This window comes from Syngnathus typhle, linkage group LG12, assembly GCF_033458585.1.
Source record: "Syngnathus typhle isolate RoL2023-S1 ecotype Sweden linkage group LG12, RoL_Styp_1.0, whole genome shotgun sequence".
In the NCBI taxonomy this organism is placed as follows: domain Eukaryota; kingdom Metazoa; phylum Chordata; class Actinopteri; order Syngnathiformes; family Syngnathidae; genus Syngnathus; species Syngnathus typhle.
In genome coordinates this window covers 7393780-7406680 of record NC_083749.1, presented here as the reverse complement: position 1 = coordinate 7406680, position 12901 = coordinate 7393780, and the positions used below count along the sequence as shown (strand labels likewise).

Sequence of the window (12901 nt, the reverse complement as noted above, 5' to 3'; positions counted from 1 at the left end):
GAAAAAAAAAGAGAGAGAATGCAGAAACCCCTTGGCCCCCTGCCTGCGATCTGCAATCTGCTGATGGCGAGGCTCGTGATGAGGAGGTGCGCGGCATCCATTTTTAGCGATGAGGTCATCTTTAATTAACAAAACAAAGAGAGTCAGCTGTGTCACTCCAATCTGTTATCTGCACCCGTGCTCAAGGACGCCGGTTATCTCCATATAATTCAATCTCTTTGAATGAGGGCTTATCGACGCATTTGTGCAATGACGGCGCACTTACATAAACAAGGGAGTGGGATACCTCGCTGGAACGTGAGGAAACTAAAAGAGAGACGTTCCAAATGTCATGGGCAAAAGGATCAAATGGTTGGTCGCTTTTTTTTACACTGCAAAATTGTCTGGGATGACATCATTCCATTTCTCCTGCCCGTTATTCCCCACGGACTCTCGCTCGCCTACATTTTCATACAAACGTTTCACGCTTCCTGCCGATTCTCGCAGTCGCTCCATCCTGACCAGGAAAATAAAACAGGTCTCATGACACGCACAGAATGGAGCGTAAGTTTTTAATTAGCATTAAACGTGCGCACGTGTGCAGACGTAAAAGTGTCGCCTCGGCAAAAGTGTGATTTAAAGACACCGAATTAGCGGTTGACAAAACAATGGCATCGAGGAAAGGTGATGAGTGAAGCCAGAAGCTTCGTCATTCACTCGTCAGGTATACGAGGCGCCTTCCACTTAAGCATTTTACGAGACACTTTTCATAACGATTTTGGCACCTTCTCTTTCCCTTTTGGGAGCTCACCGTGAGAGACAGGAAATACAGACGTCTGACGTTACAGACTAGGTAAGCCGCTAATCATTCCCATGCCGTCAAAACATAACACGCAATTTACTGCAAAACAAACTCAAATGGCGTAAACCATGTGAGGTGTTTTCCTGAATTTGCAAAGTAGAAACCTTAAACCTGCAGTTTCTCTCGATTGACCTACATAGCACTGCTGGATCAATGTGGCCATATTTGGATATTGATTAAGGGTTGAAAGGGTAGGTTGAAAGGCCGTGCCTAAAATGTCAATAAATTACCATTTTTAGACAAAACGTTCGACAGCTAGTATGCATATGAGCTGATGAGAAATTTTGACTTTTGCATCAACGTTCCATAATGCCCAACCTGCCACTAATGCATCAGTACCGCTTATTCAAGCGGCTGCTTTATGAACGCTGCCCCTGACTTGGTGTGCCATCTAGAGGACGCCAAAGTAAGACCCCAGTCATTTGGGTCCTTCCCAAGAGCAATCCCAAAGAGGTATTGAACGGGAAAAGGTAGGTCCAAAACATGTTCTATTAAACTAGTTTGATTGCTGTAATCATAATAATCATTCTTGCAGATATTAGAGGAGCTACTGTACTTGGCGAAATAAATCTAAGAAACATAGACCTTTTTTTTGTGGGTGAGCTAGTGGTAGCATCTCCTTTACTTTTACTGACTTGCATTGCCAGAGTGAAGGTGAACAATGCGAATGCAACTTTGAGCAAATCTGATACGTGGTCACACATCTGACTTGCTCAATTCAATATGAATAAATCAACAATACGTTTTCAACAAACTGCGCAAGCACACACGCAGGCTTCCATCTCAATGAGAAGGTAATCAGTGATGCCATAGACATGAAACATGAAAACGTCCTCATTAAAAAGTCAAAGCTAATATGAAGGTACCACCCCATATCACCCTTTATTTTTCATAACCATACACAGCCTCAACAATAAGACCCTGGAAGTGATTAAATCCATTAACAATATTTCCACTAAGAATTAATCGTTTGTTGTATGATCGGCGTCCTGGAACACAATGTGGTCGACCTTAGCCTCCCCTATAAGCTGGGCTTCCAATGACTTATCTCCCATTCCTTGACACAGGAAGAAACAGGCCGGGGTGACGTTTTTCTTCACTAACTATTCAAACAGCTCATGTTTGGAGTCCTTTCACTTTTCCACACCCGGCACACTTAGTCGAGACCGCACGCTGTGAATCAGCGAGTCACAATTTACATGCCAATGGGGATGAGTTATCATATTTGAAGACTATAAATGCCATCACAACTCACCTTTACATTTGCTTTTATTCAGCAATTGGGATGATCAACTGCCATCTGTGGTGACCTCATCTTCACCTGCACTTCATCTATGTGAGTCAGTGTTCCTCTCGCCACAGTTGTGGGAACAGGTGATCCCTCTCTGTCTGCTCCAAATCTACGCTTGGCTCCAGAAGTGTTTTTTGTTACATCAGGGTCTGTGCATTTTTATGAAAATGACCTCTAAAAAGCCCGTCGTGTTCAATTATGACTAAACAGGATGGCTGATCAAACATGTTTTTATAACATGAACTCAGAAATTGGATTTATTTTTAGAATTGCATGACCATCACAACAATTTTTATCGAGAAAATCAGCTGATGACCCTAGATTAAGAAAAAAACTGGCTCCTCAGCAATTTGAGCAATATAATTTAACTCATTCTCTGCCAGCACAGTTAAAATGGATATTTAACGTCTATGAGATAACAGATAACAATTATCCATACAAATTGAGTTGACCTAGTGAATGCTAACATTAATAAAATATAGCTGAGAGGATAGCTAAAGCCAGTCAGTCAACGATGTGTACATTATTTGACTTGGCTAACGTTTCATTGCAAATTCTAAAAATGAAAACACAATCGCTGTAAATTCCGAATTGGTTTTCCAATTTAATTCACTTTACATAATATCGTACTGGAACAATATTCTCAAAATCATCCCAACTGGCGTTATGGGAAGGATTGTGTTCCACTTTGCGGATTTGTGTGTCTTCGTGCAAAGGTGAAGAGATTTCATATCCAAGATTTGACAAGGCTGGGCATAAAATGCAAAGACTTTTGGCATAGATTAAGTTCGCATTGCTCACTGCAGATGAGCATACCACTTAGCAACACAGTCCGGTGCCAGGCGATGTACAGCCAATGACATTAGCAGACACATAAAATCATGCCTGGAGTTTGGATCAAACAGGAGGTAGTCACATCAGTGGCATTTTTGGGATGCTATCTTTAGATTACATTACATTCACAGGCAAGACACCAAAGGACTTGGATGATTGCATTCATTTACTAATCATGCAGGAAGCTGTTACAGAGGGAAAAAAAACATATTCAAAGAGTCACTGATTATCAACTATAGACTTCAGCTCGACCTCTGACAGTATGTACTGGAGGACAGGTAGCATTTCCTCCTCCTACCGTAGTCTAGACAGCTCTGGCATTCAAAATATGGCTTGAAAATCCATGGGCACGTTTCCGTGCACATTCCTCAAAGGGTGCACTCTTGACTGCGTGACTCATGCGCTGACGTTTGCATGCAGCTGCCCCCAAATCGCCAACTTCAAACCATCATTTTTATTTAGCCTCAGTGAGATGCCATTAACAGGATGTAGGCTGATTCTTCCACCAACTCCCTCAAATGAGAGTATATTTGTGGGTCAATTTAAATGACACCCATAAAGAGGCAGGAAAACAAAATCAACTTTAGATAGCCCATGTCTGAAGTCTGATAATAAACAGCAAGACTGAAGGTGAACAAGGTCTTGTAATAGATTCACGACAGCCATATTGTATTCCAGAGGAGACTGAGAATACGCTGGAGATGTTCAAGGTGTTTATTTTTGCCATTTTTGGCCATGTATCCCCAAAAGTACCAATTGTACCAAATAGAACTGTTCCTAAGCTTAGACTGCTTCAAGGGTTAGGAATCCACCTTCGAACAAATAACAATCCAAAGTTGAAATAAGTTGTGACGGAAGAACATCGAGCAGAAGAATTACTCTCAAAATTGCAACAATCATTTAAAAAGAAAAAAGTCATCCTAAACTAAGTGCACCAATGGAGCCAAACCCAAACATCAAACTGTTTCTTCCAAGTTTGAGCCTTGACTTTTGATTCTAGATTTTTCCTTACCATTGTCAATTGTGGGTTTCTGTAAATCAGGCGACTAATCCTTTATTGCGTGTGGACCACTCTTTAGATGTTAGATGTAAAGAAAAGGACCGACTGCTTGGAATCATCACACACACTTGGAAAATATGAAGAAGGAAAAACTCCAGTAAACCACCACGATGCCCCTGAGCAAAGAATTTATCCTGCTCGTGGCCAGTGGTGGAAGGTTGGTTAGCCAAGGAATGTGAGTTTCCTTGTCCGTCAAAGTTGAAATTTTGAATGATTGACATTGCGAAATTGTTATTTCACAGTTTCTGAAAGGTGGGCAAGTGGATTCTGGGCTTTTGGTTTCATTAAGCTGTCTTCCATTTTCCTAGGAAGCGCCTTGAAGTTTATCCCTTCAAGACGATGCCAAGTAGGAAGATCGGCCAGTACCAAGCCAATAATTTCCAAATAAGTCAGTGTAAGTGTGAGAAAATTATACATCTCAACACTGCGCAAGATTATTTGCTGAGTCCAGAGAACAAGATCTCATCATTTTAAGAACCCCCTATTATTTCATAAATCTTCCGCTGCGATGCCATCCAAGTATGTATCACTGATTTCTGTCCTACCCGAGTCGGAGAACAATGGCGGCGTTAAGCAAGCTTGCCGTTTTCAGAATTTAGCCTGAAAGTGGAGGCCACCCGAGTGCATGGCTGATAATTCACGGTGGACAATTCGCATGAGGCATTTGCCAAATGAACTGCGCCTCCATGCAAATTCACTTTCATAACCGTTGCCATTTTTTCCCCCCTCAAACACATCATTCGACCAGTTTTCCAGAACTGCAGGAGTGCGCTGTATAATCACACACTTTATTAATGGTAGAGAGGGGGGGGCGAAGGTGAAAAATGAAGATCAAGACGTCTAATCTGTAATAGACGCTTTCACAACGACATGATTTATAGTGGTGACTGGCACATAGCAGAGTGAGTCACCCACACCATCTGCCCCTTCCAACCACCTTGCTGGGGCCCATGCTTCATCAGCACTCCTCCCAGGGGTGATGGATGGCCTGTCCATACTTCCCAATGACTAAAGTCAACTCCCTCCACACCAATATTACTCAATTCCTATCACCCTTCCTCTGACTCACCCTCGGAAGCGCCATGGCTACGTTTTGCTACCCTGCAGCAAATTAGGGTCAGCAACGTTTGTGCCCCAGAGCACATTTTCTTCATTTAAGATCCAACTCACATCAGTCAGCATTTCTTCACTTGGAGAAAAGAGATTTCCATGAAGACACCTCATGTGGTGGAATTTGCTCAACTGCAGAAGGGTGTAGACGTAAATGGGGAGGTTCTTTATTTACATGGTTTGTACGATTAAAGTGTACATTAGTCAAACCTCTCTTCTTGGAGCATTCAAAAGAGGGTGTTAGAGATAGCGACCCGAGTTCAGCTTAGCTGCCAGCACGCACAACTGGCACCAAAGGTATCCATTTTCTTTGTCACCAGCCAACCAGCCAATGAAGGGTAAACAAATAGACAGGTTTTCAACCTATTACAGCGTTTTAGCCATGAGATTGTTTTTTTAACAGAGAATATTGACACTACTGGACTTACATCATTTGTTTACGATGCGACAGATGTTTTTCTCGATTTTGAAACTGGTTGAGGTTATGTAATTAGTGTTAATTAAATAAAATAAGATGTAATAAGAGTGTTCATAAATTAGAATTAAAGCTTTACTTGAGTTCTAATAACCTTTCAAACTTCTCGTTCATTAGATAATCATAAACCCCATGAGCTCAGCGTTCTGAACATTTTTGTCTGACATTTTTAAGAAGTCCAAAATGCAGACATTAGGAGTTTGTGACGTATTTAGGGATACATTTTTGGAAAATTTTATCAATTCCTGGAACATAAACAGACTCACAAAAGATTGTGGGGTGATTACGTCAGATTCTACTAGACTGCTTATCGTTTCTACATAACAAAGATATCATCTTCAACACTGCACAGTTTAGAAACATGTGGTAAGTCTCCACAACGTAATTTATCTGACAGCCTGTTTACGCTTTCGATGCTGCTGTTTGGTTTACTGACTGATTTTTGGGCTTGATTCTACTATGGACTTCTCATACAGCCCCCACTGCTAGAATGATTAAGATCCAGGATTATTTCATACCTGTGTAGACTTCGGCCTCAGAGGGGTCTTCCACCCGTTTATGCTGAATGATGTAGTCTGAAACTTTGCAGCCAATCAGAGGCTCCACGTCCAACCACTCCAGGGCTACCATTGTGCTCGAAGGTTCCAGGTAAGGAGCGAGGCGTAAGCTGAAGAAAACCAGAACAAATGTCCAAGTGACTATATTATGAAGCAAATTATCAGTATAGCATTTTAATTCTACATTAAGTGTACTGTGTGACAAAGCTGTTTTCTGCTTTGTACTAAACTGTGGTGGAAAATCGTTGTTTCTATCTGATATTTCCCTATCAAATCCCAGGGTGCCTTTTGATATGACCTGTAGTCAGTAGTTGATACAATCTTTAAGTGAATCATCAGGACACCTCGAATGAGAGTATGTTCCTGTCAGAGGAAGGGCTGACTGACAGCTATTAGGACTTGGGAACTGTCCTTGTGTCTGTAACTTTCTTAGCTGTGCGTGTGTGTAGATGGCGCATCCGTGCATCCATCCATAAAATCACTTTGATATGTGCATGAATTCTGAGGTGGCATGGCGCCGCCTCACACTTACACCGGCTGCCTGAGGGGACTGCAGTTAGGCAGGCCATCTCTGCTGAAGGCACTCAGGTCACAGCGACACCAGTTATCAATGACGTCGCCCTTTCCGGCACACCAATATGAGCTCATTGTGGCGCTCTTGAAGGCCTGTAAAGGGTAACAGGTGAGAGAAATGCAATTATCTCGGAGAACATGCACTGCCTGTCCATCTATGTGCCCCGCGTTCTGAGCACATACACACTAACGTAGGAATGATCATACTTATTCCTATACGATAACTCTCCTTCCTCTTCCATGTTCCCTAAAATAAATCGTGGGAATTGAAGTGTAAAGCTTAAAGCTAGCTGAAATGTCCTTCAGTGTATAAATATTCTTTTTATAAAAAGGTCTAGTCAGATGGGGCTCACTAAGATATTAAGCACAGTTCACACACACACACACACACACACACACACGTAGACAGAGGGACCTTTTCAATTCCACTGCTCCCAATTACCGGAAGCGAGGAACATCTCACTAACATCGTCGAGCTTGCGCTGTGATATCATAGATGCGCTGTGACTTTCATGATGGAGGTGTGAAAACCCCCACGCCACCACCGCTTCGACGTCTACGTTTGTGCGGTCGTCGTCTGTCTACAGTGGCGGCGGGAGGATGTGAGGCAATGACATCATCTCCTTGTACTGCTTCATTAGCCGCCGAAAGCAAAAATCAAATTTAAGAAGCTCAGTCATTCTCTAAAAAGCAGTGAAATGCCAATGGGAGCGTCCAGGCAGTAAAATATAATGTCAGGGCTTCCCTTAAAGCCACAGGAGCCATATATGGAATTGGCTTCCCCTGTGACGCAATTGGATCAATGGGACACTCGGTTTATTTATGCGCCCTTAACTTAACTTTGGACAAGTGCTTGATCACGGTCACAAAAACAGGACAGTGGAAACACACAGAAACATTATCGCCGGGTACCAGGCGCCCAACATAAAATAACAAAGAGGAGCCACTCCTTTGTTCACATCAGGAGAAAAGCAAGGAACGCTACTTGAAGACCATCACCCTCTTGCACGTCGGCAATGCACACACACCAAATTAATTATTAATTTCCACAGTTGTTTCGTTCCGATGGAGCAATGCCGAGGACACGTGGACAGTGAACTGTCCCGACCACGAAGGTAGACAAATGTAAACTTTCAAGCACTTCCCAGCAGAGGTGGTAAGTAACATATGTGAAGGTTACAAGTAAGTCCATCCATTTTCTGAACCGCTTAGTCCCCATGGGGGTCGCGGGAGTGCTGGAGCCTATCCCAGCCGTCATCGGGCAGTAGGCGGGGAACACCCTGAACCGGTTGCCAGCCGATCGCAGGGCACACAGAGACAAACAACCATTTGCACTCGCACTCACACCTAGGGACAATTTGGAGTCTTCAATCGGCCTACCAAGCATGTTTTTGGGATGTGGGAGGAAACCGGAGTACCCGGAGAAAACCCACGCGGGCCCGGGGAGAACATGCAAACTCCGCACAGGGAGGGCCGGAGGTGGAATCGAACCCGCACCCTCCTAACTGTGAGGCGGACATGCTACCCAGTGCGCCACCGAGCCGCCTTACAAGGAAGTCATAAGTCTTAATTTTGAAGTTCTAAGAAAGAGGACATTTTTTTCGAGTAAGAAAATCTGGCAAATCACACTTCTCTCTCTTCTTTGCTTAAAGCCATGTGGCTCCAAGAAAACAACGATTGTAGGGGTCTTGTCAGCTATTGTAGGCAGGAAACGGGCCACGGACAAAGTCAAGACGTCTTGACTGTCAAGCTTCCCAACGACAACAAAATTGAATTGACAAAAACGGCTCACGATAGGAAAAAAATAGTTGCCCACCTCTGGCCTGCATATTCACCCTGAGTCCTGACAAAGTGGTATTTGCCCAGTAAATAGAAAAATTGACAAATAAATAAATAATTAAATAAATAAATCTCCAGACTCTGTTCATCATTGTTGCACCAGCAGCTCCGTTTTTAGTCAGTTGATCCGCATAACAAAAAGTGTTAAGTAAAAAAAATTATAATAATTTCGGTTAGTAATGGAATGCAGTGGAAGCGGCGGAGGTTCATGTGTCACTTGATAACAAGATGATATCTTTTACTTCATTGATTATCCATAGATACATTTCCCAGAACACTATATAGGCACATACATCCAGTCTTAGACTAATGGGAGGATAGGAGACAAATCATTATGCATTATGTTTCATTTTGGAAAGGTAGATATTTTGACAAAGATGTTACTGGATTTCCAGATTTGCTTTCACTATTGATTGATGGCACACATGACAATATTTTAATGAATTGAGTTGAAATGATTACATTTCAAACCTATGACGATAATACCTGAGCATCAGCGTCAACTCCGGCTACAAAATTCTCAGCGTTGACGTCATGCCACGGCAGACTCGCTGGCACCAAAACACTATTTGGAGCTTTAATTTTCGTAGAAGCCTGACGTGACTTACAAGAAGGCCTGGGAGGCCACTGTGACCTCTTAATGTATTAATCAGTTTGTGCACTATAAGATGACCATATTACTGTCCATCTTAAGCAGCTAATACAAGAAAACACTGGCCAGCTGGCCCACAGTATTGATTTATGAAGTGATCACCAGTGGTGGTAAAGAGTCAGCCCACACAGGAGATCGCCTTTGGTGACGTACGATTGAGGACTTTTCGAGTGATTACGCAATAACAATTGCATCAGAAAACAAAAAGAAAACAATAAGAAAAAATCTAATTTAGAGCTACATACATTTTCTTGGATTGGCAATATTCATACATAGGTTAAATCATTTCACTATATCTTGTTGTGTGGTTGGATTTGAAACCATTTATTGGAGCTGGCTCGGTGTACCGTATTTTCCGGACTATAAGGCGCACCGGGCGCACCGTCAATGAATGGCCCATTTTAAAACGTTGTCCTTATATAAGGCACACCATCATGTCAGATTTTTAATCCAAATCAAATAATTCTCCATTTTATCTTTTTTATTTGAACTTCAGACGCAACAAATTACTTTATAATCACAAAATAATGATTCATAGTCTTTTTGATTCATGATACATAGTCTTCAGCGGGCCACTTATGATTGATTTCATGACACAATGCTTCGGGACAGTTTAAATTTAGGAATTTGGTCCATATATAAGGCGGACCGGACTATAAGGCGCACTTTTGAGAAAACTTTAGGTTTTTAGGTGCGCCTTATAGGCCGGAAAATAAGGTATTCACATTTTCTGTGAATTTAATGTACCAGGCTACCTCTGCAGTTTATCAAACACGTTCATGGTTGGTTTTTGTTTACACGTTCAAGGAGGATTTTCATGTCTTTGGAGCCAATAAAGGGCACGTTTGCATCAGAGTTTATTTAAATCTTGATTTTGGGCAGATATCTCTTTCAGACAACCCCCCGTGAGGGGCGGGAATTGTGTGCAAGCATGACAGCAGCCTGCCTTCAAGATATAGAGCATTCTTAGCTGCTAAGCTCACAAGCAATTCGGTCAAAAGGCTCGCCATAACTCAATCACGGTAACGCAGGGCTAGTGGCAAGCTATTGCGTATATTCACCGGGCTGTTTTTATTTCTGAGGGTTCCTTTTAATGTGCTTGCCGTTATTATGCAGTTATTCAAGATCTCCATTCCAGTTAAGACCTGATATAAGAAAGACCAGTTTGGGAGTTGATTAAATTAATAGCGCTGCATCACCAATGAAGCGAGCCTATAATCATAATGTCTTCCTTTCTCATCAACTGAAGTAAAATGACGATCGTGCATATAAGTTTATGTAGTGTTCCAGCAATTTATAAAGAAGGTGCAATATCAGATTGCACTGCTCAGGGTGTTGCTACCTGATCTCATTTATGTTTAATGTTCTTGATACGGTTTACGCAAAAGTGCAAAGTAGGTAATTTGTGACCTGTGAGAAAAGAAAAAAAAAGAAAAATTCACCACTTGAGAGAAATAAAGTAGAATATCATACTAACATTTTGACACCAGAGATAATTATATTATTTAGCAATTGCCGGGGCCGTTCTCTGGCTAAAAATGGTTATCTTACCCTCGCCTATGAGGTGAATACAAGCATAGGATTTGTTTTCTTTAGGGGGAACAAAGAGGGGCCAAGGATAAGGGGATTACGCAAATTTCTTTTTTTAAGATTTTGCCAACACATCAAACTGTGTATTTCGTAAATAGCATCAAACAATTCGATGTGGACTTTTAAACCATTGGGAAAAATGTTTTTCAGACATTAATTGAACCTATGACCAATCTCTGGTGAGGTTCAGGTGCAATACAAGGGAGATCATCAACCTACCAAGTATTTAAAAAAAATCCCACATTTTATACTTTCCAACTTCATCATGAGACCATGAAATTGAAATGTTATTTTATTTGCACTTCAAGTCAGAATCTTGTTCTTTACAAAAATGTGGGCCTTGCTCCATAAAATTCCACATTTCTACCCTTTGGAAATTCTGCCAATGGCAAAGAAGTTCTACCAGGCTGGTGTCAGTTCTGGGAACATGCACCTAGGGGTAGTATTGAATTTTGTCCTTTAACATTTTTGGGAGGGTTGGGTTAATGGGCAATCCCCTGTGATGTAAAAAAATATAAAAAGGTTTGACCACCGGCCAAACATAAATGAATAAATAAATAAATAAATAAATAAATAAATAAATAAATCAGTCATTACTTAAATTACTAACTTAAATAATAACATTGATACCTCACAGTGCTCATGCAGGTTTTGGTCAGTTATTATATTATGGCAGTTTTCTTGACTAGGTAGGATTCAGTAAATAAAAATAAAATTATGTCTGTACAGCATTTGTTGGGTCAGCTTTGCCTAATAACACGTTAAAGTTTATTCTTATTTCCCATACCCCGTACACATCTACAGTTCTTGTCTTACATCATCCACCTGCTCATAAGAGCAACTACTTTTCCATGTTCTTTTTTTTTTTTTGCAGTTAGGCCCCAAAAAATGAAAATAAATAAATAAAAGCAGAAGAACAAGCTCATCACAGAGAAAGCTTTTGCAACATGGCAGCTGTCTTTCCTGATCGAGGCAGCCAAGTAGAAAGAAGTCTCAAAGGTGCGTGTGTGAAAGACACATGCACGCACGCACACACCCAATGAGCAGTTGTGGGCCTTTCGACAGCTTGAATTCAATACATGTTAGATGTACCTTTTAATGTACCTTTCAGCCTTGCGGCAGCTGCACTTGCAGGAGCCAAGAACAGAAGCAAAAGGAAATTAAAAAAAAAAAAAGACGAAGAAGAGGAGAGTGATGGACTCCCCTCCCTCCCTAGGGGTCGATGACATCAATAAGAAGCTAATAATCCTGCCTGTAGCTACCTCGCAAGAGCAATCCACTGCAGTCCAGCCCTCCTCCTCCATACATCTGACTCTGTACATCCCCGCAAGATCGTAGCTATAGAAAGGAGAGGGGTGAGATGGGGGGCAGAGGGTTTAGGAAATAAAGGGAATGGAGACGTTTTTGCTCCTCTTCACGTTTAGTTATCGATGAGGCCTGCTGGGAATGTCTGCTATTGACTGTGCTTTTCTTTGGGGCTGCGGGGCTTGTTATGGGAGGCATGCACTTTGCAGGGTTTTGTATATGTGTGCACGCCGTGTTTTGTTTGTTTCGGATATTGTTAGGGGAGCTGATTAGATGCCTGATTAGGGCATGCATAAAGTAGCACCGTGTGATAGATGCAGAGACAAATGCAAAATTGAGCAAAAATAGGGTAAACAAATTTCAACCTGACATCATAAACTGCACCACCTCCCACACACACACCCCATTCTCAATAATAGTCTTATGTAAAAGCAATCTCCAATGATTGACTTCCATGATCAAAACATTTGGCCATTATGCTGATATGTTATTACAGACGGCTGTCAAAGGTTGTTTAGACGTACACACACGCCACACAGAAATAGAGACTGTGACTTGCTCACAAAGAGAGAAAACCATGATGTCATCTTTTTATGCTTGCTGTATGCTGGGCTCTTTTACTAAAAATTAACCATCCGATGCCCCCTAGAGGTGATGGGTTGAAACTGAAACTTAAAGAAGCATTGTCAATGATGAGCGTAAGGACCATCAAACTTACTGAACTCAATTTTACAAGCAGTGACCCCCACCCCCCACCGTCCTGGATGACAAGGC

At 41.8% G+C, this 12901-nt stretch overlaps 1 protein-coding gene across 1 annotated transcript in view; it reads right to left on the bottom strand.

Moving 5' to 3' along the window:
• Positions 1–12901, bottom strand: part of LOC133163558 (astrotactin-2-like) — a 155025-nt gene that overhangs the window by 19721 nt on the left and 122403 nt on the right. The window contains exons 18-19 of the mRNA XM_061293591.1: positions 6701–6834; positions 6130–6278 (exon numbers count right to left, since the gene is read on the bottom strand). Of these exons, the coding sequence (XP_061149575.1) occupies positions 6130–6278; positions 6701–6834 (283 nt within the window). The remainder of the gene's footprint in view (positions 1–6129; positions 6279–6700; positions 6835–12901) is intronic.